We start from the raw sequence: 16133 nt of genomic DNA on the forward strand, positions 1-16133 counted from the left end.
GACTTTTTTGGGGTTTGTTTTATTTTGTTTCCTGCACTTATTGTTTGGTCTTTCTGCAAAACTCTGATGTCTTTTTTTAGGATTTAAGAAAGGGTTTTAGAGATTTATGTCATGATGCTTATATCAACATAACACTGAAGAAACAGTAATTGGTATTAAAATTGGAAAAAAAAAAAATCAACATACTTGAATGTTCTTATAAGACAAATTGTGTAAGATCTTATAAAACATTATTCTTTTGAACAGCTGGATCCTTATGACTATGAAACACTGGAAATTGTCCTGAGAGTGATCCAAAGTGCTGATGAGAAGAACACCAGCATCCAGCTGAGCCAGGTGTGTCCAGATGTGTGACCTTACAAATGGCATCTCAATCCTGCTTTGTTTATTTATTAATGGATCTATTCAGCACTGTTGAAATTAAATTAATTATTCCATGTACACACCTTTCCCTCAGAAAACAGCCTTAAAAAATGATTTCTGGTAATTTCTCTGATTTATATTTTTTTTTCCCCCTAGGCTTTGAGCCTCCTCAAACACCTGAAGTCTTACACCAGGATTTCTCCTCCAGTGGACCTGGAACACCAATATGTTCTGGAGCAGATGATTCCCCTGGCTCCAGCTGCTCACACCAGGCTGCCCTTTCACCTGCTGTTCTTCAGGACTCCCCAGTGTTTCTGGAACATTATTTGTAAGTTCAGGATCTCAAATTCCCTTTCTCTGCTCTCTCTGACCTTCAAAGTGCCCCAGTTTATGTTGTATTTTAACTCTAATTCTTCATTAATGCAGTTTTCATCCCAACTGCTCCTAAAGCACTTCTTGTGCTCCCCAGTTGCTGCCCAGAGGAGCTAAGAGGATAAATACAGTGCAGGATTTGTCCTCAAATTGTTGCCTAGCACCTCCAAAATTTATCCCCATATCCCCCTTCCAGCCCAGAGGGGATAATGAGGATCAGATCCTTTCTCTCCCATTGGAGGTCCCCATCCACCAGTAAACTCAGAGTGCTTCATTACACAGAGGGAGCTGCCAGTGGATTGTGAGACTCTCACAGGCAACTTTTCCTTTTCAGCTGCAGAGCTCAGTGAGGAAACCTTCCCAACCCTCCTGCTGATTTCCAAACTAATGAAGGTACAGTAACAGCCTGAAGGAATTCATTTCAATATTATTCCCCCACACCCCAATAAAAGAAATTTCCATTTTTCTTTTGCGTGATGTTGGCCTCACTGTAGAAGCTCTGACAATTCCCATCTACTTTACACTTGTCCAGGTTTCCCTGGATACTTTCCACATGTCTGCAGTTCGACATGTCTTTGAGAAAAAACTGAAACCAAAAATATTCGAAATGCGAAGCAGTGGCTGCACCTCCATTGTTAACAAGGAAACCATGAAAACTGTGCAGGCCCTTCAGTCCTACCTGCTGGCCATTGTCAATCCAGAGTGGGCTGTGGCCATGGCTCACAAGATTGCCCAGGAATTCCCCACAGGTCAGTGGCAAAGGGGTGGGGAAGGATTGGGACAAGCAGAGCAAGGTGGGAGCAGACATTTGTTCACTGATCCTGAATAACACCCAGCAAAGCTGGAGCATGGAAATGAATTCATCTCCTGCATCCAGTTTGGAGCAATAGCTTGGAAAAACCCATTTGATATCACAGCATCACCATCAAATCCTTTTCCCTCTCTTTTTGTAGAATCATAGAAAGGCTTTAAGGTCCTTCCAGCCCAAACCTGGACACCTTCCATTAAACCAGGTTGCTCCATCCACCCTGGCCCTGTTTCCTGACAGAGGTTTCTCCATGTCCACACCATCTTCAGACAAGTTTTCTACCAAGAGTCAATATTTCAGCCCAATTTAATCCCTTTCTCTGCTATTTGAATCCAAATACATAATATCTTTTGCTCTTTAGACATAAAAGTTTTCCTAATATTTTAAATAGATGCTAATTTTTTTTAATTCTTCAAAATAAAATGGATGTAGTATATAGTGTAAGAAGGATTAATGAAAACTTAATTTATTTACTTCTTTCCCTTCCTTATTTTTTTTAAATCATTTAAAAGGTCCTGACCATATCCAGGCACTGAAATTCTGTCTCTACCTGGCTGAGAAGTGGCTGAAGAGCACTACAGCTAAGGTAATGGGAACTGCTTGCCAGATTATTGTGAAGTCATTACAAAAATCACAAAATATTTATATTTGTATTTAAATTTTTGGTGTTTTAGGCAGTGATGTGTAAACTGCACCATAACCAACCCTGATATGGGAAATACTTTTGGGGAAGTGACCCCCAGAAGAATCCCCTCTGTCCTGGAACATTCTGCAAAAATCAGGCTGAGTGTTCTTGGAGCTTGGACAAACAATGAGCAGTTTTAGGGAGAATAATTTGTTCCTTCTCCTGTTGGGTGCATTTTTCTTGCTGCAGGAGAATGAGGTGGAATCTGATCCAGTTTGATCAATAACATTATTAATTTTTGCTTACAGCTCCAAGACTCTTTAGCTCTTTGCAGGGTTAGATATAAAGAAAATCTGCTTTCACTTGATGCTCAGGCTTGTTTTCACATGGTTTCCTTTCACAGGGAAAGGTGAATAAGAATCTCAGCTTTGATTAAAAACCTCAAACTTCCTATGGAGCTGTTGAGGCACAAAGAACCCTAAATAGTTTTCTGTACTAAGTCCCATGATCAGAGAGAATTATGCCAAAATTAAACTGAAATTTGAGCAGCCAAAAGTTTTAATATCAATCTTTTTTTCTTCTACATTTTACCTCAAAATCTCTTTATTTTACCTACTTGTACATATTTTATTTGGCTCTTCCACAGCATAGCTTTGCAATTTTTCAAAATCCCTTTCCTAGCTAGAGCAATGTGGTTAATCCTCTCTGTCTGCAGAAAAAGGTGGGTGCAGGTGTGGGGACACCTCTGAAGAGCAGACCCTGCTGTCCAGTCTGTAAAAAGATGATTTTTCTTGTGCTTTTGAGTAAAAAAGGCTTTTTAATGTAAAACTCTGGTGTTTTGCTAAAGGATGAGCCACATGGGAAAGCAGAAGTCCTGCAGAGGAATTTATACTCGCAGTATAAGAGAGCAGCAACAGAAAATGTCCTGATAACAAATAACCTGAACACTGGGGAGCATCTAAAATCCATTGGGAAACCAGCAAATCTGATTGTGTTACTGTATGAACACCACAGCATAGACCAGAGGTTCCAAAATCCAGCTGGCAGAGATTACCCAGGTGAGTTTGAGCAAAGAGAAGCCCTTTAAAAACCCAAATTCTGGTATGGAAATAACATTTTCTTCACCTTTTCCTGTAGATATCCACATGGCAGCCAAGGAGATTGCTGAGATTAACAGCTTGGACATGAACAAAATTTGTGACAAGCTGCTGGCCAAATGGCTGTGTCCAAGCACACCACCCCCAGGGGTAAGAAACTTTGGGGCTGGATTATATAAATTATAGAAAATATAATTATATAAAATATGGGCTTTTTTTCCTCCACTTGTTCAAAAAACATGAGGTTATTCTGTACAAAGTGCCTGTAGTACTCATGATTGTATTTCAGATTTCAGTAAATCCCTAACATAGCACAGCAGTGTCTGGGGTGAGAAGGATTTGAAATGTTTTTCCTTCTCTCTGTGTAAATTCAAACCTTCCCTTTAGTGCAGCCAGCCTGAAGGGGAAAGCAGCTGTAAATACATCAGCCTCATCAAACACTGCTGTAAGCAGGGCTATGACCCAGCTATTTATCCAAACTCATCCAAATTTTCATTTCTTTTTAAAGAAAACCCAAGAAATCTTTGGAGATGTGCAGGAGGATGAAGAGCTCCGAAGGTGTGTGTGTTCTCTTACCTATAATGGGGTGAATTATTTTTAACTCACCAGTTAAAAATGGCCTTTTCAAGAAACCTGACAGTGGTGTGTGATTCAGAGCTCACTGTTCTTATTTTTACTTTCTGCTGACATCACTTTTGAATCATCCCATATTTATTTATACCACAAAACCCCATTGACAATAACTTACATCTGTAAGTTTTTAAGAGTAGCTTTTTGGAGGTTTTCCCCTCCTTTTTCACATCCTTGCTCTCTTTCTGACAGTGAAATATTCCCATTTAAATGACAGTTGATGTGCTGTATTTCAGTAGCTGTTCCTGCATTAAAACCAAACCCATTTTTTAGGGTGATTTACCTGCTCCAGTCTCGCCCTATGGATTACAGTTCAAGGATGCTTTTTGCAATTACAACATCTGACACATCTGTGAGTGGCTAAATTCTTGGTTTAGCTTTTTATCTCTTATTAAAATCAAAAGCTGTCTGCTTTTCTACAAGAGCTTTTGGCCTTTGCCTGTGTTTTGGATGGTTTGTGATTTATTTGAGCTGTGTTTTCCTCCCTTCACCAACTTTGCTTAAAACTGATTTTCATTGAATTTTGCTATTAACTCAAGAGCAGCCCTTGAACTCTGGTTTTTCTAAACCTATTGCTGATATTATCTGAAACAACTCCATGAAACATTTGCTAGAGTGTCCTTAAGCTGCTGTAAGACATTGGCTCACTTTGGGTGGAATGAAAACAGAGTGGTAAAATTGTTTCAGCAGAACCTTAACCTCCAGTTTTCCCACACCTAATTACATTTGTGCTACAATAATCACAGATATTTCATATAGAATACAAATATTTTTGTTATAATAATGACAAATATTTTTCTTGCCTGTATTAACAATCTGAAATCTAGAAAACCAGAGATTTTTATACACCTGGGATGATCTTTTCCAGCTGTTCAGGCAGTAGTGGTGACTTTGGGACTGTGTTTTCCCCCTCAGCCCTTTGGTGACAGCCAGCTGACCTTTGCTCACAGGACCAGAGCCTTCAGGTGTTTGCTCTACCTGGCAGACACCAGCACTGTGGAATCACTCTTCAAGAAACCCATTGAGAAAGTCAAGTAAGAGGAATTTTTTTACATATTAAAGGACATTTTTCAGTGTTATCCTGAACTTGGATATGTGGATTAAATTGAATTATAAACATCACTTAACTCCTGCTTTTTTTATTTTCACAGGTATTTTCTGAAGTGCTGCATTTATCTGGCAGAGTTTGAGATCCTGAATATTCCATACACTTATGAATCATTCCACAAGAGCCCCAAGGAAGGGATGATTAAAGGGCTGTGGAAGAACCACAGTCACGAACCCAGGGTAGGATTTTTAAATCCTTTCTAAATTTTGTTACACGCTCTGAATTTACACCTCTCAGCCTTTTCTAAACATTTTTCTTCAATGTACTCTGGAAATTACAGATAAAAGCTTTACCCTTTCTACAGTTAGAAAATAAAATACCACATTTAGGTGGTTTAGGTTTTGTTCCTCCCATGTGTGCAATAATTTTGGAAGTGGCTTGGAAAGGTTTGAGGATGATGAATTTCTGTTAAAATGCAGCAAATCCTTGCTCCCCTTCAGGCTGTGAGACTGGTGACAGAGCTGAGTTTGGAATACCAAGTCTATGATCCCCAGCTCTGGAATGGCCTCCTACAGAAACTCCTGGGCTTCAACATGGTAAGGAATTTTTTAAGGATAAAACTCAGCAGCAAGGGAAGAAAAAGGTTGGGTTTATCCAGTGATCTGTGAAGAACAGGATAGATACAGAAACTATAAACCATTGTTGCTCTGAGATACTGAACTGGTGATGATTTGAGGAATTTGAATTTTGATCTTAAATTGTTATACTTTGATTTTTTTAAAAGCCTTTCAGAATAAATGCTATAATAATAAATTGAAATTTTTCTTCATATTATTATCAATTTATAACGTAATAGGCACATTCCTGTCTGCAAATCTACACAAACTGTGCACACATGTATTTCCATGTGTGTACATACACACATGAGCCCTAAAATGTATTTCTGATGATGGAAATCCTGATTGCTGCCGTTCAGAATCCTAATTGCCTGTGACTGTCAGACATTATGGAAAATTGCTGCAGCTGAGGAGGTAACAGATGTACCTGGCAGTGGGGTTGATAATTTAATTCACTAAACTATAAAGCAAATTTCTATAGGTGTCAAAGGAACACAGGTGCCTTGAGAAACTCTAAATTTGCATCCTGCAGGCAAAACAAGCTAAATTTGGCAATAATGTACAGTTTGCTGTAAATTACTGCCAAATCTTCAGAAACACCCAAGAATTTGAATTTTTTTCTTCCAGATTCAGTATCTAAGGAGAGTTTTGGTTGCAATTACTGGGATTCCTTCATTATGGGAGGTAAGCAAATATTGTCTGGCTCCTCATCTTTTTCTTCACCTGACAGAAATTTGGAGCATTTTTGTATCAGCCATGAAAAGATTCTTTTTGAATTGCTATTTTTCCTATGACAGTATATCAGTAAACATTGGATAGAATATATATATATTTATATATGTTTACTATATCAGTAACCATTGGACAGAATCAGTCAGAGTATTCCTAAATCTCTGAGCTAAGAAAAGCAACATTAGGGACTAAATCAGGATAAATAAAAAGGAGTATTGACAGGTTTCCTCCAGGTGCAGGGGGTCAGGGTGTCTGTGTTTGTTACACATTTGGTTACCCCTGGTTTTGGCTGTAACTCAAAAATAAACTTTGTTGCCCTCAGATTCCCAGCTTCAGCCGGGCCTGGCGCAGCGTGGTCCTGTCCCCCTTCCTCACAGGTAGGGCTGCACTCCCTGCCCTGCTCCTGGAGTAACCTGCTTGTAGATTTACTCCACCTTGTTCTGTTTCTCTCTCTCTCAGCCTCGTGCCCACCGAGTCCCAGGCAGCTGCAGGAGTGCAGGGAGGGCTTTGTGCTCCTGCTCAGGTGAGGCCCCAGCCCTGCCCCTGAACTTTCTGTGCATGAGGCAGACCTGCACTGCCTTTGCAGTGTGAACAGCTCATTCTTTCCTTATTTCAGTACCTCAGTACTCTGACTTGCTCTAAACACCCACCTGTGCTCAGAGAGCCCGACTTAAAACAAAGTTAGCTGGGAAATAAATTAGGTTTTGGTTGGGAAGGACCCTGAAGGTTATCTGGAGAGGGATCCTACACTGCTGTGCACACACATCTGTGCCAAAGCTCTGCTCTGGGCAGGTGGGCACCAACTGCCCTCAAAATGGGCTGCTTAAAAGAGAAACTGGAGGTGAGATTTGGGGTTTTGGAAAATCCTCATGGGTTTGTATTCAGTGAAACTTCAATTTGCTTGGCCACTTCTGGCATTAATGTGAGGCAGAAATGTGTTGTCCTACCTGACTCCCAAATCTCAGGGCAGGTTTGCTGACAACTCTGAGCAAAACTGCCCTGAGATCTTCCTCCTGATCCCCTGCAGGTGTCCTGTCCTGGCTGACCTGGATATTGTTGGAATTGCTAAACAATACACCCAGCTGGACCTGCCAGCTTTTGCCCTGGGCTGCCTCTTGGTCACTCCTCACTCTGAGAAGAGAGAGCAGCAAATTCAGGTAAATCTGAAGTTTTGTGTCCTCTCTCTGCAAGGGAAATATCCTAAAGCAGTTCCTGCTCACCAGAGCAGTCAGAGGGGAATTCCAGTTAACTTCAACACATCCCTGCTGATAAATGCTCAACATCTGCCACCCTCAAAGGCTTCTGAAGGGATCATGTGAACACTTCCTCCTTTTTCTTTAAAAACTTCAGTCATCCCCAGTGGCTTTGTCATCTGACTCTGCCTTTAGAGCATTTGAGGATGTTTTATGAGATCCCACCCATTAAGCACATGGGAAAAAAAACCAAAAAAACCCAGTAAAACCCAAGCCAGACAAGATAGTAATAAAAGCACTGAATGCTGCTTTGGAAGGGTGTTGAGTTGAAAGCCCCTGACTTCCAAGGAAGATGTTTGATGTGCACCAGCTCTGATAGAAACCTTCTGCCTTACAGCCATGTCCTCACCATCCATGAACCCTGACATTTTCCCTGCTCCTCTCATTTGTTTCCATTAATTTCTGCTCTGCATCGTTCTCCCAGATGAAGCATTAGAGGCTGTTCCCATATTTGCCACCAGCAAACTGGGACCAGTAAAGGCACCTGAAATTCTTTCACTTCCAATCATTAAAGTTCCTCTCAGAAAGGTTTCCCCAAATCACAGCTGCAGTGTAAGACACAACCTGCTGGCAATGAGTCAAACAATCCTCTGACAGCTACAGCAAAACACCATTTCAGAGAGTTCAAAGCAACACTTTCAGTCCAAGCACACAGATCCTGGTTTGGTAATTCTGTATTTGCACCTAAAATTTCAAAAGAATTCGGAATAAATCAAATATTTCTTCTGAAGGGAGTGTTCCTGCTTTAATCAATCACAGAATAATAATGTTTTGTAACTTATTTTCACAAGGGTTTGTTATCAACTTGTAAGAAAGAAACTGTGCTGCAGCAATTGGATGAACACATGGACACTGGAGAACTGGTAGCATTTGCTTCCCAGGTGAATAAACCAAATTTACTTCACTTTCCTTTGACTTGGAGGTTTTTTTGATAGAAAAGTGTTCACAGAACCTTCTCTCTCCTCTGATCTTGCCCAGCCTTACTTGACTTTGAATGCTCAAAAATGTAGAATACTTGTAAAATGTATTTTTATTTATGTTGTTCAGCTGAGAAAATTCTTGTGCATACCCAGTGCCACATTCTGGGCTATCCCTGTTTGGAGGGCAGCAGAACCACCTTGTTTTTCCTGAATAAATATTTGAGGCTAAAAGGCCAAAGGGTTCAGGAAACTGCACTTTTGCTTTGCCTTGAGCTGCCTCCTCATGGCCAAGTTTAACTCACTTCCCTCTCTGAATCTGGGATCAGTTTCCATAAAATCTGCCATTTCACAGCACTTAGTAAAATGTAAAAACCCCCCTATTCTCTATAGAGTCCAATATGAAAACTATGAGCTCTTTCCATTCAAAAGTAAAATCTCATTTGTCTAAAATATCAACACTTCTCATTACTAACACTTAAATCCACAGATCAGCTCTTTGGTTTTGGACAGTATCATCAATGAGAAGCTCTATGAACAGTTCTGGAAAACCAAATATTATCCACTGCTAAAGCAACACCTGATAAACACACACAGAATAAAAGAGCTGGTGGATTATTTTGCCAAAAACAACTGGTAAGTTAATAAATTGTAAAAAAACAGCTGTAACTGGTAGCAATTGCAGGAATTAAATCTCAGCTTTGTTTGAAGTCATGAAGACTTTTTAATGCTTAGTCCCCAAGGATATTTAAGTATTGCTAAGTTAATAAAGAAATAAACTTCACCTCACTAGGACAGAGTTTTACAGCCATTCAAGACCAAGTAACAGATTGTTAAGCCTGGACTAGCAGCAGATCAAATGCACTAAAACAGAAGCAACCAGAGTGAAATAATCAAAACCTTGACCTTACCTTTAGGTGAATGCAGCTCAGGCATCAGAGAGTCGCAACTTCAGCAATAAAAAAACACTCAGAAAAAATAAATGAGCTGCCTGTACTGAAGGCTTGAGAATTGGTGGTTCTGCCATGAAGTTTTCAGGAACTAAAAGCCCTTTTTGTGCTCCACTTAAATCACAGATGGGCTGGGCTGGGCCCCACTCACCTGGGGACTCAGAGCACCTGAGGAGCACCTGGGGCTCCTCTCACACCTGGGCACACTCAGAGCCAGCCCTGGCACTGCAGGGCACTGATCCCACACTCAGACAGGGACAGGAACCAAGAAACATTGAAATTCTGTATTTATGGATTTTATTAACAGCCCCAATGAAAAGCCAGGCTTGTTTTCTGTGCTGGGAAATGACAGGGCCCATCTGACTTCAAGCTATGGGATCATACTTTGGTTTTTTGCTTCTATTGTAAAAATTTTTGGCTTTTTAGAGAGTTTAATTTGACAAAGTTGATCCAATTTTGCCTCTTACAGCCTTGATGATGCAACAGCCCTGATTCAAGAGTATCAAAAGAAATGTGGAAACCCTGCTGTGGCAGATGTCTCAGCATCTCATCTTCTGCAGGTAAAACAAACCATCTCTGTTCCTCAGGCAGTATTTTCTCCTTTTTCTCTAAAGATTTGCACCCAACTTCTTGCAAAAATACTTTTTAGCTGATCTACTTTAGTAACATATACTGTATATAATAAAATATTTGTTTATTAATTCAAATAATTCATTTTACCTGAACCACACCTGTGTCCTGGATCCCATCCCATTCTCCCAAGCCCTGTTAATGTTGTTCTTTGACCTTCCAGATGTACCTGAATGCATCAGAGGGGTCCTGTGTCCTGGAAGTGCCATAAATTGGGTTGAGATTTCCCCTTTTCCCTCCTCCCTGTCCTGCAGGAGGTTGGGCTGTGCATTCACAACATCAGACCAAAACCCCAAAGCTTTAACCAGGAGCATCCACAACCTCTCCACATTTTCCAGCTGTTCTAGGCTGCTTCTCCTCCATTCTCCACCCCACACAAACAGTTCAGACTCAGCAGAATTTCCTGTTTGGAGTCATCAGTTCTTACTCAGCACTTTAACTTTGGGAAGGAGTGAAGTTTATTTCCTTCTGCATTTCCCCATGTTCAGTCCTGCTGTCAGGACCTCTCTGAGATGTCACCCACAGCAACAGAACTTTGCCATCACTGTGATAAACTTTTCTAAAACTGCAGGGGCTGTGGTTCATGTAAAATACTTTGTGGACAAATTTTAAGTGTAACTTTACAAACTTATGTATCAATTTTGGCCTTATAATCAAAACAAATAAGCTTGTGTGTCAATTTTAGCCTTACAATGTAAATTAAAAAGAAATAAACTTATGCATCTATTTGGCCCCTTACAATATTCTATAAAGCTCTTACTTATGAGTTTGTCAATAAATTGATGTTCCAGTCAATGGAATTCCCTGAATTTCACATGCCAAGGTTTTCTTTTCAACTTTGCTCTGACTGCATGAAGTGCAATTAGCCAGAGGTTTTTGAGACACCAGCCTGAAATGTCTTTTTTGTCCAGGGCAAAGCAGATTTATTTGGAATAGAAATGAGTTACTCAGCTCATGACACAGAAAGAAGTGTGATGGAAAAATCACTGATGGAAAAATCATAATCCAAAGGCCAAGGAAACTGCCCCATCCTAAACATTCTGCTGGGGGAGGCAAAGATAAAAATCTGTTTTGTTGGAAAGTTACAGCAGTTGTGAGAAAGGGGAGCTCTTAAATCCATTCAGGTTCCTGCAGCTGTGGGAACAGAGCAGCCACAGGGTGCTGCTCCTGGAACAACCCAGATTTATCCTCAGCAGCTTTAAGAGTCACATGGAATTCCAGAGAGATGGAATTCCATCACTGACAGCTCTGTGCATGGAGCAAAGAGCAAAACAAAAAGAAATGGGGTGTCAGATGTGAGCACAAATAAAGGAAAACCTCTCCTCACTGGTTATGGATTGAATGAGATCACTCAGGGAAGCACAGGGAGAGCTGAAAGTGCTTTGATCAGAGAAAGACTCAAACTCTACTGAAATCACAAGGTAATTGTAATCCTTCCAGAGTCTATCAAACATTTTAGTCCTTGAGCTTAGCTGAGAATGTTAAATTGAGACAATTAAACAGAAACTGGATTCTGGAGCAAACCCAGCCTGGTCCCAGAGCCCTCAATCTCTGTTCCAGCCCTGTCCCAGCATCCCTTGGAAGGGGAACCCCAAACCACCACAACTGCTGCATTCCTCCCCAACAACACTCACCAGGCTCAGGTTTTCTATGAAGTGCAGTTTATTACATTAAGGAACAGTATTCAGACAGTTATCTTCATGGAATATTTTACAAATCATACAGAGAAAAGCAAACACAAGGTTGTTTAAATTCATGACAAGAAGTTACATTTTTGAGCTGTTAGAGACAGTGCAGGGCTGTAAACGAGCAAGCAAGTTTGCAACTTGCAGTTCAGAAGGAGATGGTAAAAATACCAGACAAGCAAAAACATTTTTTAGGATTTCTTGTACTCAATTCTTTCTACCTTCACATCATCTCCAATTAGTTGATAGACATATGTAACTACTGTAGAAGCCTGGATGTCCATCAGCACAAATGAAGGAATGATGTTGCTGGAAAGAGAGGAAACAATTCACAGTGATTGTGTGTCTAAAACCCCCTTAGTGTTTTACCACTATTCAGCAGAAACCACTTCAAGAAAAATGGGAATTAATTCTGTAAGTACTGCACAGAGATCTGAGGCTTTGAGCATTTCATGTTTCAGTCCAGATGAGCAAGTACAGCTGTGTAAGTTATAATAACTGTCCTCTCCCTGGCATTTAAATCAGAAATATTAACCCTCAGGAGTTTGTAGTTCAGTTTTTTACAAAAAAAACCCAAAAACAACAAACCAAAAAAATGCCCCCAATATTCACTTACTTCTCTAAGGCATGGTAGGCTCCTGTAGCTGATCCTGGGTTGATATAGAATTTATTTTCATGTTCAAATGCCTCAAATTTGTGTGTGTGCCCCGAAATGAGGATGTCCACATCGAACTGCCTCTGGAGCAGGGCCAGGCTGGCCATGTCACCCCAGGGGATCACCTGATGGCCATGAATCAGCCCAATCTTGAACTGTCCAACAGTCACAACCTTCTGCTCAGGATAATTCAGGTTCTAAAAATAAAGAAAATAAACCAAACCCAGATTAGAGAGATTTCTATTTAAACCCAACCCTATTGCACCACCCAGAAGGGGAGAGCTCAGGAACTCACTCCATCATTTTTACTTGAATGAACTCCAAATGTAAAAACCTTAAAGGACACCCCAAAAGCCCAGCCATTACCTCATCAAAGTCCCCTCTGACAACATGGACATCCCCAGCCAGGGTCTTGAGGTAGTCATAGGTGTCCTTGGTGCAGAGGTTCCCCGTGCACAGGATGTGCTGGATCTTGCCAGGCACCAGCAGCTTCTTGAACTTGGCCGGGAGGCTGTTACAGCGATGGGGGATGTGCAGGTCACCCAGCACCAGCACCAACTGCGGGGACACACAGGGGACAGGGGGGACACAGGGACACAGAGGGGACACAGGGACAGAGGGGACAGGGGGGACACAGGGACACAGAGGGGACACAGAGGGGACACAGGGACAGAGGGGACACAGGGGGGACACAGGGACAGAGAGAGAGGGGGGACAGAGGAGACAGGGACAGAGAGGGGACACAGGGACAGAGAGAGAGGGGGGACAGAGGAGACACAGGGACAGACAGGGGACACAGGGACAGAGAGGGGACACACAGGGACACAGAGGGGACACACAGGGACAGACAGGGGACACAGGGACAGAGGGACAGAGAGAGGGGACACAGAGAGAGGGGGGACACACAGGGACAGAGAGGGGACACAGAGAGGGGACACAGGGACACAGAGAGGGGACACACAGGGAGAGAAAGGGGACAGACAGGGACAGAGAGAGTGGGGACACACAGGGACAGAGAGAGAGAAGGGACACACAGAGAGAGAGAACACACAGGGACAGAGAGGGGACACCCAGGGACAGAGAGAGAAGGGACAAAAGAGGGGACACAGGGACAGACGGAGAGAGAGAGAGGGGGGACACACAGGGAGAGAGGGGACACAGGGACAGAGAGGGGGAACACAGAGGGAGACAGAGAGAGGGGACACACAGGGCTTAGGGCACAGCCAGCACTGCAGTGTCCCCTGCAGTGTCCCCAGCCTGGCACTTGGACCCAAAGCTGCTGCAGTGAGGATGGGATGGGGATGGGATTTTGCTCCACCAGGGGCTTTGCCAGGCCATGAGCAGAGGGGGCTTTACAACCAGAATTATTTGTGGTTTGTTGCTGAAGGCCAACACTGCAATAGTTGCACTGTTAACACTTTCCTGTTGCATTACCTGATGTATTTTACACAAATTTGGGAGCTGCAATAAACCATCCCACTGTTTTTTCTCTCTCAGACCTGGCTAAACTGCAGCCACTTCTCTTAAAAAAAAAATCTCTTCATCCAAATTTCTTTCCCCTTACTAAAAAAAAAAAAAAACAAAAAAAAAAAACCCAACCAAAAAAACAACCCCAAAATATTTTTAAAAAGCAGCAAATTTGCAGCAAGTGTTAAAAGCTGGCCAGAAGAGGAAGCATGTTCAGAGTCCTCATGGTAGAAACCACTGAAAAACTGAATAAGACTAAAAAAATCCAACAAAATAGAAACAGGGCACTGCAGAGAGGCCAATCCAGGCCACTGCCACCACCTCTATATATTTACAGTTTCAGATGCCAGAATAAAAATGTAGTGAAGGGCTTCAAAATCAAGGACTGAGATGATGCAAGGCGATGGCTTTAAATCTGCAAATAAAGCAATAATGCAAGCAACACAGGGCAAATTAATTGTGCAAAAAGGGCATGAGAAGCTTTGTAAAGCAGGGAATGTTATGGCACTGCTCTGGGCAAACCCTGGGTCTGGAGACACTCAAGGAATGGCTCCAAATTAAAGAGATTTTTATCTTTCCCTTCAGGTTAGTGAGGCAGTTCCTAAAGGACACCCTCAAATGTGTTTGTAAAGGACACAGCCCAGATTTATTTCTAGAAATAAATATAACTAGGGTAGGAAATTGTATTTTTAAAGATTTTTTCCCTCATGGGTTTTTAGGCCATGAGGCTAACAGTCCTCAAGAAGGCAGAGGGAGCTTGGGGGGTATTTTTGACTGATTTAGGGGTTTTTTTAGATTAAGAACATCTCAGTGCCACCATCAAACCCATCTGGAGACAGATGGTTGATGGTATTGGTAATGCAATACAAAAGCTTTTTAATCAATAAGTGACCAATACAAAATAAAACCAAGAGGGGAAAAAATGACATTTTTGATGGTCTTTGATGAGTATCAAGTGGGTAACAATGACTTGGATTAATAAGTGACAATAGATAGATTGATTACTGCTGCCTGAGGGATTTCAGTGTGCAGTACCAGTTCTGTATTTGATGTTTAACAAAATTAATAAAATTATCCTGCCACTCACACCCCACTGAGCCTGCAGTGTGTGCTCTCAGCACAGACTGATGCCAGCCCCACACTTGCCCAAAATCCCCATTTCAGCTCCCATTCATTGCAGTAGCCAAACAGCACTGCAGGGTTTAATCACCACTCCTATTTAGAGCTTAAAGCAGCAGAGAAAAATTATAAAAAACCTGAATTTTGGGTGTGAAACCCCTAAGTTGATGGGAGCCAGCTGCCAGTGGCTCGGAGGAACACGAGGAGCCTTTCCCTTGCCGGGTGTTTCAGGAGAGCCAAGGAGTGACTTACTCTGTGCCCAGCCTGGTGGGAATGGAGGAGTTGATTGCAGGGCATGAGAAACAGGGCGGAACATGATCAATGTTAAACGAGAGAAGCAACAGAAAAGAAAACACAGCCAAATGAACGGGCAAATCATAATTAATGAATTGTCGATGTTATGAAAGAAGCGTTAAATAATTAAAAATAATGCGATTACGATGAAATTAAATTATAAAAGGAGCTCCTGCAGTCACGGCGCGGCCCTCACCCCCCTGGGGGCCTCGCCTCAGCTGGGGCCGCCCTCCCGCCCGCTCTCCCGCAGCCCGGGGGGGTCGGGCCCGGCTGCTGTGGCCGTGCCGGGGGTCCCGGTGTGCCCGGGCGGTCCCGGGGCGGTCCCGGGGTCCCCCCGCTCTCACCATGGCGCCCGCTCCGCTCCGGCCCTCCCGGAACCGCCCGGCGCCGCCCCCGCTACGGCGCCTGCGAAGAGACAACAGAGCGCCGAGCGCGGCCGTGCCGCGTTCCGCTGGCTGGGGTTTTACACAGGTGAAACGAGAGTTGTGCCCAAAACGAGCCGGTAATGACGAGAGAGGGACAAACACTGATTATTTATTTATTTATTTGTTTGTTTGTTTGTTTGTTTGTTTGTTTGTTTGTTTGTTTGTTTGTTTCAGAGCTGCGCAAGCCTGGGCGCTCCGTGGTCTTCCACAAACCAAGAACCCCACTACCAATTCTTTTTACTATTTATGCATTTTAGGAAACAAAAAGATTGATGTTCATTGGCTACAAGATACATAGTTACATTTTTAATTAGTGTTCTATTGTTAATGATTCTCTTGCTTCCCATGCTCAGCTCTTCTTTTGGGTCAGGGGCGTTTCCCGGCTCTGTCCCTGGGCTGGTGCTGCTGAGGGCAGCCCCGATCTCCGCTCTGGGGCAGGGGCAGCA

General features: G+C 42.5%; 2 protein-coding genes across 3 annotated transcripts in view; one reads left to right on the forward strand and one right to left on the reverse strand.

Annotated features, from left to right (window-relative positions):
- KNTC1 (kinetochore associated 1) overlaps nt 1-10783 on the forward strand; it is a 34582-nt gene extending 23799 nt beyond the window's left edge. Inside the window, exons 45-64 of the mRNA XM_059484957.1 lie at nt 247-336; nt 520-691; nt 1070-1128; nt 1268-1484; nt 2056-2129; nt 3016-3226; nt 3306-3415; nt 3774-3823; nt 4169-4247; nt 4811-4929; nt 5047-5182; nt 5444-5539; nt 6188-6244; nt 6615-6669; nt 6752-6815; nt 7320-7449; nt 8337-8426; nt 8953-9098; nt 9882-9972; nt 10206-10783. Of these exons, the coding sequence (XP_059340940.1) occupies nt 247-336; nt 520-691; nt 1070-1128; nt 1268-1484; nt 2056-2129; nt 3016-3226; nt 3306-3415; nt 3774-3823; nt 4169-4247; nt 4811-4929; nt 5047-5182; nt 5444-5539; nt 6188-6244; nt 6615-6669; nt 6752-6815; nt 7320-7449; nt 8337-8426; nt 8953-9098; nt 9882-9972; nt 10206-10253 (2094 nt within the window). The 3' untranslated portion in view covers nt 10254-10783. The remainder of the gene's footprint in view (nt 1-246; nt 337-519; nt 692-1069; nt 1129-1267; nt 1485-2055; nt 2130-3015; nt 3227-3305; nt 3416-3773; nt 3824-4168; nt 4248-4810; nt 4930-5046; nt 5183-5443; nt 5540-6187; nt 6245-6614; nt 6670-6751; nt 6816-7319; nt 7450-8336; nt 8427-8952; nt 9099-9881; nt 9973-10205) is intronic.
- A 903-nt stretch (nt 10784-11686) lies between these two features.
- VPS29 (VPS29 retromer complex component) lies at nt 11687-15655 on the reverse strand. Of its 2 annotated transcripts, none has more exons than XM_059485030.1 (4): nt 15607-15655; nt 12749-12940; nt 12344-12579; nt 11687-12036 (listed from the first exon to the last, which is right to left on the reverse strand). In XM_059485030.1, exons 1-4 carry the CDS (start codon nt 15607-15609, stop codon nt 11919-11921), a joined length of 549 nt encoding a protein of 182 aa, XP_059341013.1. In that variant the 5' UTR covers nt 15610-15655; the 3' UTR covers nt 11687-11918. The 2 variants fall into 2 exon arrangements, with proteins under 2 accessions (XP_059341013.1, XP_059341012.1); XM_059485029.1 differs by lacking the exon at nt 15607-15655 and adding an exon at nt 15221-15509.
- Nucleotides 15656-16133: the final 478 nt, after the last annotated feature.

This window comes from Ammospiza nelsoni, chromosome 18 (genome assembly GCF_027579445.1).
Source record: "Ammospiza nelsoni isolate bAmmNel1 chromosome 18, bAmmNel1.pri, whole genome shotgun sequence".
In the NCBI taxonomy this organism is placed as follows: domain Eukaryota; kingdom Metazoa; phylum Chordata; class Aves; order Passeriformes; family Passerellidae; genus Ammospiza; species Ammospiza nelsoni.

Bases quoted from the DNA above. Each gene is read 5' to 3' on its own strand.
- VPS29 (XM_059485029.1), bottom strand. From the start codon at position 15,265: ATGCCCTGCAATCAACTCCTCCATTCCCACCAGGCTGGGCACAGA. The intron at 12,580-12,748 runs GTAATGGCTGGG...CTTTATTTTTAG, and splicing joins TCAGAGGGGACTTTGATGAG to AACCTGAATTATCCTGAGCA. The intron at 12,037-12,343 runs GTAAGTGAATAT...CTCTCTTTCCAG, and splicing joins GCCTACCATGCCTTAGAGAA to CAACATCATTCCTTCATTTG.